At 50.8% G+C, this 19,942-nt stretch overlaps 2 protein-coding genes across 2 annotated transcripts; both read left to right on the top strand.

The window, feature by feature from the left end:
* The first annotated feature begins 7,836 nt into the window (after window positions 1-7,836).
* On the top strand, window positions 7,837-9,307 carry NPPB (natriuretic peptide B). The gene is made up of 3 exons (XM_021683445.1): window positions 7,837-8,057; window positions 8,287-8,542; window positions 9,112-9,307. The coding sequence occupies exons 1-3, from the start codon at window positions 7,932-7,934 to the stop codon at window positions 9,126-9,128; spliced, it is 399 nt and encodes a 132-aa protein (XP_021539120.1). The 5' UTR covers window positions 7,837-7,931; the 3' UTR covers window positions 9,129-9,307.
* An 8,522-nt stretch (window positions 9,308-17,829) lies between these two features.
* Window positions 17,830-19,620, top strand: NPPA (natriuretic peptide A). The gene is made up of 3 exons (XM_021683444.1): window positions 17,830-18,124; window positions 18,226-18,552; window positions 19,304-19,620. Exons 1-3 carry the CDS (start codon window positions 18,005-18,007, stop codon window positions 19,313-19,315), a joined length of 459 nt encoding a protein of 152 aa, XP_021539119.1. The 5' UTR covers window positions 17,830-18,004; the 3' UTR covers window positions 19,316-19,620.
* Window positions 19,621-19,942: the final 322 nt, after the last annotated feature.

The raw sequence follows: 19,942 nt of genomic DNA, 5'->3' as shown, positions 1-19,942 counted from the left end.
AGACCCAAGACCCCTTGTAAACACAAGGCGCCCGTGGGTTCTTTGTTATGGTTGCAACACGGCACCACAAACCGTGTGGCTTAAAACAACAGAAATTGATTCTCTCCCGGTTCTGGAAGCTGTAAGTCTGAGATCAAGGTGTTGGCAGGGCTGTGCTCTCTCTGAAGGCTCTAGGGGAGGATCTCTCCATGCCTCTTCCTGCTTCTGGTGGCTGCTGGAAACCCTTGGCTTGTAGACACACTGCTCCAAGTTCTGTCCCCCGTCTGTCTGTACCTGTGTCTCTTCTCTTCTTCTAAGGAGACCAGCATGTTGGATTTAGGGCCCACCCTATTCCAGTATGATCTCATCTGAACCAATTTCATCTGCAAAGATCCTGTTTCCAAATAAAGTCGTATTCTGAGGTTCTGGGTGGACATGTATTTTGGAGGGAGGGGAGATACTGTTTAACCCAGAACAATGACCCTGTCTGATTTTCCTGTCACACCCTGGCTACTTTTCTAGTCCCTCACATCATTCCCTTTTGGGGGAGGGAACATGGGGGAACATGGCTCCACCCACGGGGACAGGTCCCCAGACATGTCCAGGAGGATACAGCTAGCTCCGGAGGGCCTGGAACTCTGAGCCTGCATGGAGATTGGGGACGGCCCCCTTCACTGGGGAGGAATGTCAAGGGAGAAAAGCCAGCCAGAAGACTTGGACATGCTGCCAGCACCTTCCCCACTTCCCACGGTGGGAATGTCACGGAGCCACTTCCCGCACACCCGGCCCTGCTCCTCCCTGACCCTCCCCAAGCACAGAGTGTCCTCTCCTCCAACAGCTCTATTAATATCCCTCATGTGGATGTTCTGGGGCGGCCATTCATGATCTCGGCCTCACGTGTGCGCCCCACTCCAAGCCATTCATGAATGTGACCCTCTGGGCTTGGGCGGCCCCCTCCCTCTCTCCTGTGCCCTTTCTCTGTTTTCTGCCCCTTCCCTCCCTCCCTCCCCTTCTCCATTTTCAGAGCCAGCAGGATCTAATCCACTAAGTGCTTGTTCTTCGGAGTGACCCCCACTGAGTTAGAGGCTGCTGCATTCACATCGTACTGGAAGAGTAAAATGTCTGCCTGGGGATGTGCACTGTGCAGCCCTCCCCAGGGACTGCAGTGTGAACAGCGCCCCCTGCAGGTGTGCAAGCAGCAGGAGGAAGCCATTCTTTCCCTGCGTGTAAGGTCCCCTCTTTTGCAGACACGCCCACCACTTCAGTGAGCCTCCCTGACTCTACTCTCCTGACCCTTGGGACAAAGATTGTCAGCGGCTATAGTCCTGTTGGGGGGGGGGCAGCCACTCCTCAGCATTGAAACCCCCAAATATGCTCATGCTTTCAATTCAACAAGTCTTTCTTGAGTGTGTAGCCTGAGTAAAATTTCTAAAGAAGTGGTTCTCAACCAGGTACAGTTTTTCCCCCACAGGACATTCGGCAATGTCTGGAGACACCTTTGGTCTTCACAATTTGGGTAAGAGGGATGCTACTGGGATGTCGTGTCGAGGACAAGGACGCTGCTAAGTATCCTACAGTACACAGGACAGCTCCCCTGACCCCAACAAGGAATAGTCTGGCCCCAAATGTCTATAGGGTGGAGGTTGAGGAACTCACATCTAAAAGGACAAAGGACAAAAAGCCTACACATGTAAAGATTTTTATAGCCACATTATTTTTTTTAAGTAATCTCTACACCCATGTGGGGTTCGAACTCACGACCCTGAGATCAAGAGTTGCATGCTCTTCCGACTGAGCCTATAGCAGCATTATTTAAACTAACAGGGCTCCTGAGTGGCTCAGTGGGTTAAGCGACTGCCTTCGGCTCGGGTCACGATCCTGGAGTCCCGGGATGGAGTCCCGCATCGGGCTCCCTGCTCGGCGGGGGGTCTGCTTCTCCCTCTGCCCCTCCCCCTCTCATGTTCTCTCTCACTGTCTTTCAAATAGAAAAAATAAAAAAAAAAATTAAATTCAGTGGATTATAAAATGACCATTTAAAAAGATAAATGTCAGCTCTTTGGCCACATTGAGAACTATATTAAAACTTACATATATATACAAATTCCTCAAATGATTGAACATAGAGTTCCTATATGACCCATCCATTCCATTCCTAGGTATATACTCAAGAGAGATGAAAATGCATGTCCTTGCAAAAACTTGTGCCTGAATGTTCATATTGGTATTATTCATAATAGCCTAAAGATGGAAGTAAGTCGAGCGCCTGGGTGGCTCAGTCGGTTAAGCAACTGCCTTCGGCTCAGGTCATGATCCTGGAGTCCCGGGATCGAGTCCCGCATCGGGCTCCCTGCTCAGCGAGGAGCCTGCTTCTCCCTCTGACCCTCCCCCCTCTCATGTACTCTCTCTCATTCTCTCTCTCTCAAATAAATAAATAAATAAAATCTTTTAAAAAAAAAAGATGGAAGTAAGTCAAAAGGTGGATGAATGGATAAACAAAATTTAGTATGTCCACACAATGGAATATTATTTGGCTATAAGAAGGAATGAAGTTCTCATCCATGCTCCAGCATGGATTTTATTTTTAAGTCATCTCTATACCCAGTGTGGGGCTCAAACTCACAACCCTGAGATCAAGAGTCACATGGCACCACCAGCCAGGTGACCCCTCTCCATTTTCCTTTCTTAACTGATGTTTTTCTGCCAGAATACTGTGGGTTGTTACTTGCCTTGAGTTGAAAAATAGTTTGCATTTATCCCTGTACATTTATTCCTCCTTTTAATTTATGTAAAGTTTTTGTATGCGATTCTCAATTCTTTAAGAGATGACCAATTTTGGTTTTCTACTGTCATGTGAGAACATTTGGCCCCAGCAATGCATCATTGTAGGAGGGAAATAAAGTGCTGCAGTAAATCAGAAAAATAAATTTAGACAGCGTTCAGCACTTTTGTCTGCAAAGGCTCCAGACCTTGGGCTTTTACTAAGGGCCGTGATGTCTTTTAGCCTCAAGAAATATTTCTAAGAAAAAGGCGTGCAGTTTCTTTTGGGGACTGGGTCAGTTAGGGAGCTTTGGGATGGAAGTGACAGAAATCTAACTTAAATTGGTCTAGGCAAAAAAGTGGGGGGGGCAGATTTATCAGCTCGCATAACTGCGAAGGACAAAGTAGATTAACTTCAGGCATTTATGAGTCCAGGAGCTCCAATGATGCCATAGGATTTGGCTAGAGGGACAAAATGAGTACAGGCCTTTCTGGAGGTAGGTAGGAAGGAATCTGACCCATTCAGATTTTGTTTCCCTTATGAGGTTATAGAAATGAGAGGCAACCCCTCCATTACGCTCAGATACTTCAGATATTGCTTGTGAGGCTGGACACAGGATGGGAAGAGTTAATAGCTATTTCTTTCCAGGCTACGAAGCTCAGCCCTCCCTCTGAATACCATCAGTTTGGAGATTCACTTGAAGGGCAGAGAAGAACTGCACACTCAGGCTGGTTTCCAAAGCACACCCAACACACACACACACACACCCTTGCACGTGCACCTGCATTGATGCCACGCTGTGAAGGATCTGATGGCCCTTCTGTAGGTGTTTTCTGGCTTTTGAGAAACTCTACAAGTCATAGAAGATTGAAGTACTAGTGGGGGTTGGGAGCTGGCGAGCAGACCTAACCATGAACTAGGGGCAGCTGACGGTTACAGGGCTTCTGTGCGTTGAGAAATCCTCGACTAATTCCTTCATTCTACAGAAGGGAAAACAGAGTCCCAGCGCAGAGAAATGACTTGCATAAAGCTATACCATGAGATAGCAGTGGGCAGAGACATACCACCTGCTGACTCCCTGGGCAGTGCTCCCTGCTTCCTCCTTCCCCTTTCCCTAGTGGTCAGTGCTCTTGTGCTGCCCCTATGGCTGCCCATGGCTGGAGGTCAGAGTCAAAGGGGAGCTGTAGCTCAGCACACTTGTCCCAAACCTTTCCTCTTCTGCATCTTCTTCCTTCTGTCAATAGCCTGGATGCTATAGACCAAATGTCTGTGTTCCCTCCCAACAAATTCATATGTTGAAACTTATTTCCTCAATGTGAAGGTATTAGGAGGTAGGACTATTGGGAGGTGATTAGGTCATGGGGGTGGAGCCCTCACAATGGGATTAGTGCCTCTATAAAAGAGAACTCAGAGAGCTCCCTTGTCCCTATGCCATATGAGGGTGCAGAGGAAAGAGTGGCTTGTGAATCAGTAAGAGGGCTCTCATCAGACACTGAATCTGCCAGCACCTTGATCTTGGACTTCCTAGCCTCCAGAATTGTGAGAAATACATTTCTGTTGTTTATGAACTACACAGTCTTTGCTCTTTTGTTATAGCAGCTCAAACAGACTAAGATACTAGACGTGGTAGTTGATCAGTTAGCAGCCCCCACCTCTGCCCAGAATGCCCTCCTCATCTTCCTTCTCATGGCTAATTCATTCTTATCCTTCAAAGCTTTAGCTCAGTACTACCTTCTCCAGGAAGCTTCCCCCTCAACTGAGTGTTCCTACTATGCTTACAGACCGCCCAGGACTCACCCATATCGGTCGCCACATCATCCTGTGGGGTGGGGAGGTTTGTGACTGAGTGTTTCTCCCTACACTGTGAGCTCCCCAAGAACAGAGTTTGTCTTGTTCACCGTGTTCCCACCTCCTAGCAGAAGCTTAGTTTTACCCGCATGGTCCCATTCCCTCCTCATGGCAACCCTGTGATACAGACATGAGAAAACACGAAGAGAGTTGAAGTAACTGGCCCAAGATCACATACGTAGCAGAAGGTTGAGGTGGTGTTGAATGCAAGCAGTCTGATTCCAGAGTCTAGACTGCAAACCACTGTGACCCCAAACCTTTGAAAAAGGTTTGTTGAATGAGTTAAGGGGCTTATTTCTTTCTCTGTAGCCAGCACCTAGCACCTGAGGTTTGACCCTGGTAAGAACCAATATTGCCACCACAACCACCTTTACTGAGCGCTTATTAAGTATCAGGCGCTACGCTTAGCATTTTACATACACTGTATTAATTTTGTATTACTAATGAAACAAATTACTGTAAACTTAGTGCCTTAAAATAATATAAACTGATTTCCATATAGTTTTGGAGATCAGAAGTCTGAAGTATGTTTTTTCAATGGGCGAAACTCAAGGTGTTGGCAGGCAGGCTGTGTTCTTTCTGGAGGCTCTAGAGAAGAATCCATTTCTTTGCTTTTTCTAGCTTCTGGAGGCCAATTACACTCCTTGGCTCATGGCCTCTTCCTCCATTTTCAAAGATGCCAGGAGTAGTGTAGACGCTTCTCTTATCTCTGACCTCTGTTTCCATCCTTCCGTTGCCTCTTTCTGACCCTGATCCTCCTGCTTCCCTCTTATGAGGATACTTGTGATTACATTAGCCTTCCCCCATAATCCAGGATAATCTTTCCACCTCCAGACCTTTAACCACAGGTGCAAAGCCCCCTTTGCCTATGTTAAGTAACATATTCACAAGTTCTGGGGATTAGGACATGGACATCTTTGGGGGAACATTGTGCAGCCTACCACATATACCATCTCATTTAATCCTTGTGCAGTAATGCTGTGACATCGATGGTATGATTAGCTCCATTTAATAGGAGTGGAAAGTGCGTGGCATACGGTAGGCACTTAATAAATGTTTGTGGGGGGGCGCCTGGGTGGCTCAGTCGGTTGAGCAACTGCCTTCGGCTCAGGTCATGATCCTGGGGTCCTGGGATCGAGTCCAGCATCGGGCTCCCTGCTCTGCGTGGAGCCTGCTTCTCCCTCTCCCACTCCCCCTGCTTGTGTTCCCTCTCTCGCTGTGTCTCTCTCTGTCAAATAAATAAATAAAATCTTAAAAAAAAAATAAATGTTTGTGGGGATGGGATTTGGTGTGAGAACTAATTGATAGTATATTGTTCTTCACTGGACAGAAGGTCCTGGAGGATATATCCAGTCCTGTGTCTTCCCTAAAATCTTTTCCACAATCCCCTCTGCTGGGGCAAGCGGAGGCTCTGTCAGAGTGCTTAGCACTTAATTATTTCCCCTGGCCTGACTGTCTCCCTAGTGGGATCACAATCTCCTTCAGTGCAATTATATTTCTAATTCTTTGTCTCTTTCCATAATGCCATGGGCTTTCACAGACATCATTTTCTCCCTTGTAGTCCTTGAAAGGGGGGAGCATATGTCCATTTTGCAGAAGAGCAAAACGAGGCTCAGGTTACATGCAGAGTCATTTTTTAATAGGTGCTGGTTGATGGACTCTGTCTTGCTCCTAACACTTTTGCCATCCAGCATTAGGGACTCAACGTTCTCAGCAGCCCCTGACCCTCTGACTCAGCTCTGCACTGGATTGGATTTTCTTGTCTCTTTCACTGACACTTAATCTTTGGATATTCTTTTTCTGGTGCATGTGCGCACACACACAGCTTTCTGTACCTTCAGAGATGAAAGTGGATTAATCTAAATTTTTCTTTTAGTAGGAACCCCTTGCAATCACCGTGGCAGTGATTAAGAGCGTCAGGTCTGGAGTCAGACTGCCTGAGTTGCAACCCAGCTTTCCCACTTGTCTACTAAGAAATCAGATTAATTCCTCTGAGCTCAGTTTCCTCGTTTGAAAAATTAAAACCAGTAACAATCTTTTTCTCACGTATCGGGCAGATGCTATTTTTCTAAGGTAAGATTTTCTTTGAGGTCACAGCTTCTGCCCCTTGCTGCCTTTTCTCCATCACCCATATCCCATTCTCTCATCCTGCTGCTCGTCAACCCAAGGCATCTAGAACAGGTGGTGACATAGTCATGCATGCTTTAGGGGGGATTTAATCTGCTGTGTCTCTTTCCAGGGCCATTTTTCTTTGCAGCTTCATTTGTAATCACAGACAGGAGGTCCAGACCATCTGCTAATGGGAATTAGGTCATGGATCGTCAGATGAAGGAGGCATTGGGGAGGGGCGCTCTTCACACTTCTAGCGTCCCACAAAATAGATAACCATCTTCCAGTCATCTTTGCTTTTTCCGTCCCATGTTGGCTTGGTGGGGGAGAGGAGGTGTTGGCACCTGGAGGAGATGTGATAGATGGCATTCCTGGGTGACTTCATCTCTGGGCCTTGCCTCTCAAAATTCCAGCCAAATCAAGCTCTACCGTTTAAGGGATGGAAACCGGGTCAGCATTCCAGAAGTTCCTTGTCATGCCCAGGCCTTTAATCAGATGACATTGGAGAATGCGCATCCTAGTGCAGGCAGCTGTGAGAGGGTGGGGAGGGATCTCAGACGTCCCTACTCCATGCTCGTCTTTCTGGCTAGGCCTGAGTGGAGGAGAGCAAGACCTCTTGGCGCTGGGTTTGCTCAGAAGGATCAGCACCACGGACAGCGGTCAAGGCGCCGGGAGACCCGCGGCCCAAGGGGTGCAGAGAGCCAAGCGTGTGCCGAGTAACAGGCAGGCGAGGGGAGGCAAGACGCGCTGCGCTGGTGGGGTGTTGGCTGGGGCTGTTCTGGCTGAGTCACACGGTGCGCCCCGCACTTGCGTCGGGCCTCGGAAAGCTGGAGTTGTTTCTGCCCTCTCCGGGAATGGTTGGGGGTGGGGAGGAAAGGCCCCAGGAGTGTGGCAGGAAAGGAGGAAGCGGGAGGCGAAGGACCGTTGATGTCCTCCGCGCGCTCCCGCCCCCCCCCCCCACCCCGGCCAGGCCCATTTCTATACAAGGCCTGCTCTCCCCAGCCTCCACCCCGGGCCAGTATGGTCGCAGGCGCGGAGGGGCGCATTCCCCCGCCCTGAGCTCAGCGGGCCGGAATGCGGCCGATAAATCAGAGATAACCCCAGGCGCGGGATAAAAGGCCGACGACGTTGCCGAAGGATCCAGGAGAGAGCCTGCGGGCCGAAGAGGTGAGACGTGACCCGGGACGCAGCGCAGCAGCGGCGGCGACAATCTCTTTCCCCACTTCTTTCCAGCGACATGGACCCCCAGACGGCGCTGCCCTGGGCCTTCCTGCTCCTCCTGTTCTTGCATCTGTCGCCATTAGGAGGTCGCTCCCACCCGCTGGGCGGGCCTGGCCCCGCCTCCGAGCTGTCCGCAATGCAGGTGAGCCAGTGCAGGTGAGCGCTGTGGGTAGCAGCGGTTCACTGGTCCTCAGCTACTGTCCCAAGAGGTCCTCAGTATCCCTTGGGAATTAGTGATAAGGGAACCAGAAAGTGATGGGATTGGGTGCCAGGACTCCATACCCAAGGCCGTTGGTTCACTTGGGTCCCATCCAGGGGGGTTCCAGCCAGCTGGAACCTCAGGAACCTCAGGCTATCCCCACCCATTGCAGGAGCTGCTGGACCGTCTGAGGGACACAGTTTCAGGGCTGCAGGCAGAGCAGATGGCCCTGGGACCCCTCCAGCAGGACCACAGCCCCGCAGAAGCCTGGGAGGCCGGGGAGGAACTCCCTGTGGGGGCCCTTGCACCCAGTGACAATGTCCTCCAGGCCCTGAGAAGACTACGCAGCCCCAAGATGATGCGCAAGTCAGGGTGCTTTGGCCGGAGGCTGGACCGGATCGGCTCCCTCAGTGGCCTGGGCTGCAATGGTAAGCCCCCTCCCTGCACCTCGGCTCACCCTCCCCCATTCCCGTGGGTTCCGCCATTGGAACCGCTTCTGGGTTTGCTGTCTCCAGGGACCACACCCTGAGAAAAGGACACTTGGACATTATTCTCTCTTGCTGACAGTCCTTAGGGCCAAGGAGTGCCTTTCTGGAAATATTAAACGTGGACATTATTGTCCATGAGTCCCTACCCCCCTTCTAGCCACCTCCTGCTTCTCTTACCCAAAGGGGCAGAATCGCCTTAGGATGGAATCCAGTCATTGTCTGGCACCCTCTCCTTGGAGCAGAAAGAGTCCTAAACGTTTTCCTCCTGGTTTCCTCTAACCTGTCTACGGCCACAAACGCAGAGGTCGGGATCACCAGGGCAAGGATGATTCCCGGTTTACAGATGAGGAGACTGAGGTTCAGAGAAAGGGATTATTCCAAAACCTCAAACATCCAAATTGGCTGAGGATGGGGGATGGTGGCAGGGATGGCCTGTGGGGCGGGGAAGCTCAGATCCTGCCTCAGTCTCCCAGCTGATGCCATTATCACCCTTTCTCTTCCTCCCACAGTGCTGAGAAGGTATTAAGAGGAAGTCCTGGCTGCAGGCATCTGCATCTGATTCTTCAATAGCCCCCTGAGCCCCTTTGAAGCAATTCTTATTTATTTGTATGTATTTATTTATTTATTTCAATCATTTTATATAAGACGATTCTTAACTCTGAGCACAAATTTTCCATGGTGAAATAAAGTCAACATTATAGCTTCTTTTGAAACTGATTTGTCCTGGTGCATTAAAAGTAATACATCATTTAAAAAACAAGAACCAAAAAAAAGCTAAACCCTTTGTTTTCTTGAAGGTTCCAAAAGTTTCTTAATGGTGGGGTGGGGACATGGCATCGGGCTGGTCAAGCAGGGTTGGGGGCGCGTCTCTTCTCTTGAAGGATTTTTTATGCTCTGAAATGTCTATAAATACCTCAAGCACTCAAGACACTTTGCAGAAACTGCTTTTCAAAGCTGGTAGTTACTCCCTGGGAGTGGAAACGGGCCCTGATATATTCGTGCAAGCGAGGGTGTGTGTCAATGTTTGCTTACTAGTTTTCCCTCTGCCTGGAATTCTGCCATCAGAGGTGTTCTACCTTGGTGATGGCTGTTTTCAGGAGGTCCGAGCTAAAATCTCAGAGATTAGGGACAGTGTGTGCATGCGCATGCATGCACGTGTGTGTGTGTGTGTGTGTGTGTGTGTGAGAGAGAGAGAGAGAGAGAGAGAGAGAGAGAGACTGGCTCATATGCATCTCTAAACGGGGTCGAGCTCTCCATTCTGCCCCAAACCTCAGCTTCCGTCCTTCAATTCCTGATGTCATCCTGGCAAGGCCTTTCAAACTCAAGAGTTTAGTAGCATTTTCATTTCCTAAACCCAGAAGTTTAGAAGTGTCTGACAAAAGGCCCAGCATTTTAGGGTGCCCCTCTTCTGTGGGCACCACATCTTCACTTCCTCTCTGCCTCAGAGAGAGAAACCTCTCATGCTAGGGCAGAAAAGGAGACAACCACCAGAGTCCTACTGTGTCGTCTCATTCAGCAGGGAGTCCTACGGTGGTCACTGTCCTACTCTATGGGACCCCCTGACCAATGCATCCTGTGTCCCAGGCATCCTGGGCCACACTCCCCTGCTTTCAGGCCTCCAGGCCTCAGCTCATGCAGTCCCTTTTGCCCAGAATGCCTTTTATGATCCTAGCTCTGCAGAAGGGACAGGATTATTCTTATCCCCATTTGATGGATGAGAAAACCGAGACCCAGAAAACCAAAGCCTCCTACCTGGCAGCATGCGGCCACCCATGCCAGCCCAGAGATGTGAGTTGAGAGCCGCATGACACTCAGGCTGTGCTCTCTCCCTGCGCTCCTGGCCTTGAACTTCACTCTCCCGACCTTTCTGCTGTTCTCAGCCAATGTTTCTTCGAGTGAGGGGAACCGCAAGTGGTGTGGGCTTTGTGTTATTTCTCATTTCAACGCAGTGTGGGCCGGAGGTTATGGATAGCCAGTGACATCAATTAAGATTTTTTAAATGAGGTTTAGGAGTGAGTTCCTTTCTAATAAAACGGTGAGCCATCTTTGCCCAGTGTATCTGACCCAGGGAAGGCCATGGGGACTCAGTGTAGTGAACTTTCATTAGGCATCAGGTGCCTCATTAGGCACCATGTACAGTTCCGTTGACTCACAACAAATCTATGAAGAACTCTCATTATCCCTCATTTTAACAGAAGGGGAAACTGAGGCACAGGGAGGTGATGTAACTTGCTCAAGATCATGCAGTTAGCAAGTGGCAGAGCCAGGGTTCAAGCCCACACAGCCTGGCTTAGCACCCAGGCCCGTAACCACAGCACCACCCGGCCCCTCCCAAGTCAGTGAATCAGGCTTGCTGGCGGGAGGGAGAATCGCCCTCCTAATGACATCACTCAGCTCATTTGCCTGTTGGCAACCTCTCCCCTCCGCTCAGGTGATGAAGGCAGACCTCTTCCAGAGCACCCCCTCCCCACATCCAGCCAGCACTCCAGAATTCTTCCCGGTGAGTCTGGTTCGTCCATATGTAGGGCTCAGGTGGTAGAGTCTATGTAGCATACATCTATTTCTTGGACCTTTCCCCCAAGCAAAAGTCTAGGCAAGAGGACTCCAGAGAGAACTGCAAGGGAGCCGAATGTGTCTGCCGGAGGATGGGCATGGGTAGCCTGATGTACCCCACGGAGTCACATCTCACTGAGCTCCCCATGTATTCCGTGTTTGTGGGAAGCAGGGCACACATGCTCTGTCTACAGATGCCCGTTAAACCTTGCCCTCCCTAACCTGTGACCCTGGCCCCTTCAAACGTTTCCCAACATAGCTATAGCCATGGCCTTAACCTCCCTGACTTCCCTATTATCAACGTCGTCCAACGCAGCTGCCAGATTGTGTCTCTCCATAGGTGCTCGGCACTATAATCTTCCCAGAAAGAAGTGTTGGTGAAAATAGAGCTCTGGAGGCTTGACCCAAGGCTTAAGAGCTGGAGAGAATTTCAGTAGAGGGTGGACGAGCTTTGCTGGGTGCCAAGGGTGGAGGTTATAGAAGCCAGGACAGCACTGGGACCGAATGCTTTCTTTTGTGCTGCTGACTCTGCACCTGTGACATTCTCAAGGAATCTGAGCCCTTCTCCACCCCTCTCGTGGCAGCTTTGACCCTTCTCAGCATCTGTGGCAAGAAAAAAGAATGTATTTCTCCTCTTGCAGAGCCAGATCTAAACAAAATCACGAACTTGGCCCCCTGTCTTTGCTCATGTGGTAGCTCTCAGCCTTCCATCTCGGCCTCGGGAGGATTTTTGTGCACTCCCTTAGCTTTAATAACCAGTCCTGTTTCAAGTGACCCATTTTTCCCATCGGGTCAGGAGCCAGCCCCGTGCACCTGCTTGGATGTTCTGGAACATTTTTACAGTCAAACTCCATACCTGCCCTGGGACACTGGCTCCCACTCTCACGTGGCTAGTCTCCTGTCCTCTGCCTGCTTCTATCCAGCAGCATTGCGCTTCTCTGCCCAGTGACTTTCTCTGGCAGCCGAAGCCCATTGGGCTCCCCTCGGGGCAGGCAGGAAGTGCTGGGTAATTGACATCAACCAGGAGCAGCACTCAACCAACATCTTGCAGTGGGTGGCACTTAAAGACCCAGCACCCTTGATTCACAGGTGGCAAGCATCTTACACCTGTTCTCAGAGTTCTCTGCAGGGAAGGGGGATTGAGCTCTGCTTGGCCCCGGTGTCACTGATTTTCCTTCTTTCCCCGGTCACTTCCTCATTCTCCAGCTGATGTTTCCTGGGAATGTATCCAAAGTAAACTACATAGGCTTGGATCCTTCTCTCAGGTTCAAGAGAACCTAATCTAAGGCACTCCCAAATGATTAAAGCTTCTCCTGGGGCTCTGCCCTCAATGATTAGAGCCCTTGGAATTTTCCTTGACTCTATTCTCTGGCTGAACCACCCAGGCGGGTACGGTGTCCACTCCACCTTGTTCCTAGCCTCTCCTACACACAATCCTTCACTTCTATTCCTGATTTATGGCCTCACCATTCATGCTGACATCTGCTCCCCAGCTTTCTAACTGGCCTCTCCACTCCAGGCTCCCTCATCTGGTTCTTCCTGCATCAGGCGAGAGACCTGAACCTTCATGTTTTGGTCAGAGGGTGACCCCTCCTCCCTGTGAAGACCCCAGGGAGGGCAAGTTACAGCGGCGGGCACGCAGGTATGTACCTTGGAGGGGTGGGTGGGTTGGAGAGGCACTGAAGGCAAACTCATTCATTCAATCATTCAGAAAATTTTTTCTAAAGTATCAGGATGTGTCAGCTCTGGCTTGTGCTGGAATAGCACAACAGTGGAGTCCTGCAGCTGACAAGTGCACTGCGTCATACTTGGCCTGCACCTCTGACTTTCCAGAAAATGCAGCAATGGCTGCATTGGCTGCATTAGCAGGGCTGACCTGATTCTCAGGGCTGCCAGCTGACCCCCCTCCCCACCTCCATGTACCACCAATCCTTGTCTGCCAACAGGCAGGATCAACTGGTGAGGAGAGATTGCCAAGGCAGTTCATGAGTGGATGGAATCTCAGGTTTCCCCAGCTATTACCTGAAGGAGCTGGGTAATACAGCCCAGAAGGGAAGGGGAGTCCATGGCCTTGGGGCAGGGCTGGGGTGAGGGTGGCCTTGGCACTTTGACCAGCGAGAGACAGGAGTTAGAAAGGAGCCCACAGACAAAGTGTTTGTTATGGATTGAATTCTGTCTACCCAAATGATATGTTGAACAAGTTCTAAACCCCCAGAACCTCAGAACATGCCCCTATTGGGAAACAGGCTCATTGTAGACGGAATGAGTCAAGATGAGATCAGACTGGAGTAGGGTGGGCTCCCAATCCGATAGGACTGGTGTCCTTACACGAAGAGGAGAGAGAAACACAGAGAGGGAGGACAGCCATGTGACGACAGAGGTTGAGATTGGGGTGCTGCATCTATAAGACAAGGAGCACCAATGAGCGCCAGCAGGTGCCAGAAACTGAAGGAGGCAAGGACATCTCCCCCCTTACAGGGTTCAGAGGGAGCGTGGACTTGCTAACACCTCGACTCCAGACTTCTGGCCTGCGGAACTGGGAAACAATATACTTCCTCTGCATTAAGCCCCCCAGTTTGTGGCACTGTGTTAGAGCCTCCCTGGGGATCGAACGCAGTACCCCCTCACCCTGCTCTCTCCTCAGACTATTCTACGGTGCTGGGCTCCAGGAAGCTCTCTGGGGATGTCCAGCATGACCCACCAGCCACTAAGGTGTTTTTTGCAAAGCTGTGGCCAGCTTGGGAGTGTATCCCCTTCTGTTTGCTGTCCCTTTTCTCCTACCCTGTGGGGGGCAGCCTCTGAGGGGCCCCCGATACCCTCCCATCTCCTAGTACCCATGCCGTTGGGATGCCACTTCCAACATGAGGTTACAAAGAGTTTACATAATCTCTCCCTGTACCAGAGGAAGTCAGTTGCCCTTCTCCGGAGAGGCCCACCTGTTGAGGAACTGACACCTCCAGCCAATGGTCGTCAAGGAGCTGAGGTCTGTCGGTAGACACAGGAGTGAACTTGAAAGGAGATCCTCCAGCCAAGCCTTGAGCTGATTGCAGCCCCAGCCAACATCTTAATTGTAGCCTCCAAGAGCCCTGAGCAAGGGGCCGCCAGCTAAGTAGGGCCAGATTCCTGACCCACGGAATATCAGTAAAGGATGTGCGTTGTTTCAAGTTGCTAAGGTTTGGGGTCATTTTTTTACACAGCCATAGTTAAATAATACACTGTCTCATTTCTCTTTTCCCCTCGCTCCTGCTTCCCTTGAATTGAACCCACCCCTACCCCCATAAAGATTGAGCAACTGAACTTTTGCCTTGGGCCTTGTTTTCTAGGGAAACTGCCGCCAACTTCCAGGGCCAGGGACCTCCTTGTTGTGCCTAAGAAACAGAACATCAAAGTCAGAAACAACCATCCCTAAATGTGCATCAGGGTCTTACCGATTTCTCCCAACTGGGGCTTCTGCATTAGACCATTTGTGTCTGACAGAATCATACCGTGGACATGATGGGGTTCTCATAGTTTTGCACTTGTGTTACATTGCTGGGACCTCATTGCTCCCAAAGCTGCCCGCAGCATCCCCATGGAGGATCCTAAAGCAGAAACTCTGAGATGGAAACTAGAGATGCCTCAGTTCTGGATTCTCCCACCCATCTGCAGTGCTCATTCCGACATATGACTAAGACAACTTCTTTCCAGTGATCAGGAAATAAAGGCTTTTGGCTTTTTGGCTAGTGGGAGGGGTGGGGGTGGGGGGTGGATCTGGTTTTCTGTGCCTTTTGCTTTTCTTCTGTCTCACTCCTCCAGGCTCGCTTCTAAAGGCTGCATTAAAGATTGACTCCTCCACACACACACCCCCACGTTCCCCCCTCTCCCAGGTTAAGCAGGGGCATGGAAAAGAAGGGAAAGTTTACATTAAGCCATTTTCTGTTTCAGGTGCAAATCAAAGGCTTTGCTAGGATCGGGGTAATGCTTGTATTTGAGGCTTGTGTTCCTACTAAGCCTCAGGCAGGAGGTGGTGTTGGATCTATGTGAAGTCCTCCGGGCAACAAAACTGAATATTCTTTTTCTTGCCGCTTCCCCTTCCACAAATAAAAACCAAAACAAAAAACCAAAACCCAAACCACACCAAACAAAAACCTCTGGCTCGTAGAAGAAACTCAGCTGACATTACTGCCCTGCTCGGGTTTCGGTCTGGAAGAAGAACAGTGACGTTAATAAAAGGAGCTGGGAAAATTCTGAAATTCTCTTTCTGGACCCTTGAATAGCATTTCCTCTTCTCCTCGGGCCACCGACAGAACCACGGCTGAGGGCACCTGCCACGACGCCCTTCTGGAAGTCGCCGTCCGCATCAAAAGCCTGTCTGAAAGGGCATTTCCAGGAGACAGGCCGTGTGACGCACACAGCAAGGAGCATCAGTTCCCCCGGTGTGGCTGCTCACTGAATCCTCTTTGCTAATAATAACCCTGCCAACTGAGCGATTAAGTTGTGAGCACATTCCAGGGACTCATCAGGATACGAGGGGTTTGGCCCCCAGAGCTCCTATTCAGGGTTGCGCCTACTTTGGATTTCAGGTTGAGTTTGGCTCACCCAGATAAGGCTCCTGGAGAAAGAAGAGGCCTCCTTTCTCCTTCTGTCTTAGAATAAAATCACCCCAGATATGTCTCGTGACCTCTGGCTACGTACTGCTCCGATTTTCTGCCCTCCCACAGAAGAACAGCCTCTCCACCTGATCAGCCAGGGAGTGGGCGCAGCCGGGGAGGGGTCTGTCTGGTCAGGCTAGAGCTGGGCATTCCACATGCATTTCCTGAGTCCCATGGAGTATATCGAACCACGTCAGGTGTGTCAACAGGCCATGGGGCTTGGATGACCCCTTCCTTGAGGTAATACACACACACACACACTTGCCAAGCACCCAAAGCTACAGACCCAAGATGGGGGAGGGTGAGGGAGCTGCTCAGAGGCCACCTGGGAGAGTGGGGGCAGGGGGGTGTTCAGTCGGGAACTGCACAGAAAGGGCTGGTAAGGGACTATTATGCTAAGTGGCGGCAGCAGCATCTGTGAGATGGTTAGGAATATGGACAGCGGTGTCAGACCTGGGGTTCAAGTCCTAGCTCTGCCTGAGTGACCTTGGGTAAGTGACATAATCTCTGTCTCAGTTCTGCCCCTCTGTGAATGGGAGCAATACCACCCACCTCGTGGGGGTGGTGCTGACAATTAGGTAATGCACACAAAGCTCTCGGTAGAGTGTCTGGCACATTACAGCTGGTCAATGAAGGCAACCACGAGTACCGTCCTGCAACTAGATAGCATTTCACAACGCGCTCACGCATTACTCGCTCACCTGACAACCTGGAGAGGTGGGTAGAGCAGGTTTTTACAAATGGGGAAAATAAGGCGGTGCTGATGTGTATAACTTGGTTTGTTTGCGGTTGTAATGCGGGTCTCTCGACCCTTCAAATGTAGTGTTTGCCGCCCAGTACATGCTGCATCAAATAGCTGGCTAACAGGGAGTGCTGTGCTTAGTGAATGGGGGCCGCGCGTTAAGTGTGGACAGACTTGCTGCCTGTTATTTCTCCCCAGGGGCCAGGAAAATGGAGGCCTCGGTGGCTCATCACTCTCCTGGCCTCGCAGAAGTTACATGGAAGGTGTTAAGGGAAACTGTGTGCCACAGTCACTTCCCCCTTACTCCATCAGCCAACTCGCCAAGGGAGCTTTCCCGGGAAGGTTGGGGGCATTAGAAGCTTCAAATTCAGAGCCTGAGTTTCTACAAGCAGCGAGGTGACGGAATGAAAATGTTGGCATCTCTAAGTACCCTCCTCCTTCTACACCGCAGAGGAAGGAGGAGGAGCTTGGCAGAGAGATGATTTTGTTTCCAAAACTTTTCTTGGTGTTTATATCTGGGAGCTGAATTCTTGGGACATTCATCACATTTGGTTCCTGGCTGGCTTAAGGCTCTAAAAAATAACTCCCTCTGGGGCGCCTGGGTGGCTCAGTTGGTTAAGCGACTGCCTTCGGCTCAGGTCATGATCCTGGAGTCCCTGGATCGAGTCCCTGGATCGAGTCCCGCATCGGGCTCCCTGCTCGGCGGGGAGTCTGCTTCTCCCTCTGACCCTCCCCCCTCTCATGTGCTTGCTCTCTCTCATTCTCTCTCTCTCAAATAAATAAATAAAATCTTTAAAAAAAAATAACTCCCTCTTCACCTGACCACTGCGAGTGACTGCCAGGAGGGAGGGCAGCCCAGTTGGAGGGAGAGGTCTGCCCTCACGGCTGATGAGTCAGGTGCGAGGCCAGCTTGAGCATCTGGACTAATTTGTCCCGAGCTGCAGGCTGCCTGCCACTTCCTCCCCACCCGCCCTTATTTGGAGCCCCTGACAGCTGAGCCGAAAACCAACTGGGGGAGCTGGGCGCCAGCCAACCGTCACCCTCTGCCTCCCTGCATGGGTCCTGTTGCCCAGGAGAAAGAAGCCCCAGGCATCGCTGTAAGATAACCAAGGACTCTTTTTTGCTCTTCTCACACCTTTGAAGTGGGAACCTCTTGAGGCAAATCAACAAGAATGTGGCTCTTGCAGCTGAGGGTCCGGGTCTGTTGGGGCTGCTCAAGGTGGAGGGGCAGTGACAGGCTCTGCTGGACTGATAGCTTTAAAAGGCCATCTTCTGCTGCTCTTCATTCAGCTGCTTTATCGCTGCAAGTGACAGAATGGGGAGGGTTCCGTCCCTCTTGCGCTCTTGGAGAGCCGGGGGCCTATAAAAAGAGGAGGCGCAGGGCAGCTGGGAGACAGAGCTGGACGGAGGCTGAGAGAGGGAAACGAGAGGACAGAGAGGCAGCAAGAACCGGGCTACTCCTTGAGCGACGCCAGCATGAGCGCCCCCACCATCACCTCAAGCTTCCTCCTCTTCCTGGCATTTCAGCTCCTGGGGCAAACAGGAGCTAACCCCGTGTATGGCTCTGTGTCCAATGCAGACCTGATGGATTTCAAGGTAGGGCCAGGACAGGGGCCACAGTGTGGGACCAGGGGGCTTTGTGACACTCTGCCAGTGAGTGAGACCTCTCCCTTTCCCTGTGTGTTCCTTTTGTAAAGAATTTGCTGGACCACTTGGAGGACAAGATGCCTTTAGAAGAGGAGGTCGTGCCCCCACAAATACTAAGTGAGCAGAATGAGGAAGCTGGGGTGGCTCTCAGTCCCCTCCCTGAAGTGCCTCCCTGGACGGGGGAGGTCAACCCAGCCCAGAGAGATGGGGGTGCCCTTGGGCGGGGCCCCTGGGACGCCTCCAATAGATCTGCCCTCCTGAAAAGCAAGCTGAGAGCGCTGCTTGCTGCCCCTCGGAGCCTGCGGAGGTCCAGCTGCTTCGGAGGCAGGATGGACAGGATTGGAGCCCAGAGTGGACTGGGTTGCAACAGCTTCCGGGTAAGAGGAGCTGGGAATGGACACGGGATGGGGAGGAAGGAAGTTGTGGTTTCACTGAGACTCAAACCTTGTCAAAGAACACCACTAGGGCATGCCTCCTGCAGTAAAGAGACCAGAGTAGAAGTTTACTTCCTTCGAAATGTTTGCCTCAACTTGGGCCAATGACATCATCCTCAGCTACAGGCTGCCAAGGAAATGCTAAGGAAAAAAAGTTACTGCCACGAGCACTGGGAACTTAAAATGTTCATGGGGCCAAGACCCCTTCGTTCTGCTGTTGGGAGTTCATGTTTCTCCCCAGAACTGTCAGATCCCAAAGGATTAAATGATAATGACCAGGGTTGGGGCGTCTGGGTGGCTCAGTCGGTTGAGCGTCCGACTCTTGGTTTCAGCTTTGGTCATGATCTCATGGGTCGTGGGATCAAGCCCCATGACAAGCTCCACACTCAGTGGGGAGTCTGCTTGAGATTCTCTCCCTCTGTCCCTCCCCCCACTCATCCACGCATGCGCACGCCTGCTCACTCTCAAGATAAAGAAATCTACAAAAAAACAAAAAACAAAACAAAAACAAAAGAAAAGAAACGACCAGGGTTGACTTGTGACTTCTAATGAGCAACTTGTGTCCCAGTTCATGAAACTCCTAGGGTTGTCAGGCTGGAGTGGGGGCTGGTGGGAGGCGAGCACAGTCCTGTGAAGTTGACTTTTCCAATAGGGCCAGATCACCAAGCCAAATTTGTCTCTGTTCTCTTTGTAGTACCGAAGATAATGGCCAGGGAGGAAAAGGCGGGCCAGGCCCTGGGCAGATTTCGAGAGACCCTCATCCCTTGGGGTCTCACACTCAACTTTGTCCCATCTCATTGCCATCAAGTTGAGCCGTGACGAGAACCGTATTCAAGCTGCAGCCTCTTGGCAACATTTCTCACATTTTATGCTAAATGTAGATAAAGTGGTTTAACTGTGGCTTCCCCACCTCTCCCATCCCATGCATTAAATTTTAGGATAGACACTCCACCTGTTACTGAAAGAGGTTTGAAAAATGAATAAACTTCAGCACCACGGACAGAAGCCAAAAGCTCAGTTGGTATGCTTGCTTTCTTTTCCCAGCCTGATAACCCAGTTTACCTTTTGTCAGAGAGAAGAAGGCTGTTTCTTTCTTCTTCCTTTTAAACATAATAAGATTTATTTTGGGTTGCAGTTTTGGGTTCACAGCCAATTAAGCAGAAAGTACAGAGAATTCCCATAGACCCCCTGCCTGCACACATGCAGAGCCTCCCTCACCAGCAACATGGCCCCCAGAGTGGTGCCTGCGTTAAGCAAAGTGAAGAAAGAGACGTTTGCTTTGTTGACAAACTGTGCGTTTAGGTGCCTTTTGGGTACTTAGATGTAATTAAAA

The sequence above is a fragment of the Neomonachus schauinslandi genome, chromosome 4, assembly GCF_002201575.2.
Source record: "Neomonachus schauinslandi chromosome 4, ASM220157v2, whole genome shotgun sequence".
NCBI lineage: Eukaryota > Metazoa > Chordata > Mammalia > Carnivora > Phocidae > Neomonachus > Neomonachus schauinslandi.
This window is presented reverse-complemented; position numbering and strand designations above follow the sequence as displayed.

Coding starts and splice junctions, on each gene's coding strand:
- NPPB (XM_021683445.1), top strand. CDS start 7,932: ATGGACCCCCAGACGGCGCTGCCCTGGGCCTTCCTGCTCCTCCTGTTC. Junction 8,058..8,286: donor CCGAGCTGTCCGCAATGCAG/GTGAGCCAGTGC, acceptor CACCCATTGCAG/GAGCTGCTGGACCGTCTGAG.
- NPPA (XM_021683444.1), top strand. CDS start 18,005: ATGAGCGCCCCCACCATCACCTCAAGCTTCCTCCTCTTCCTGGCATTT. Junction 18,125..18,225: donor CAGACCTGATGGATTTCAAG/GTAGGGCCAGGA, acceptor CCTTTTGTAAAG/AATTTGCTGGACCACTTGGA.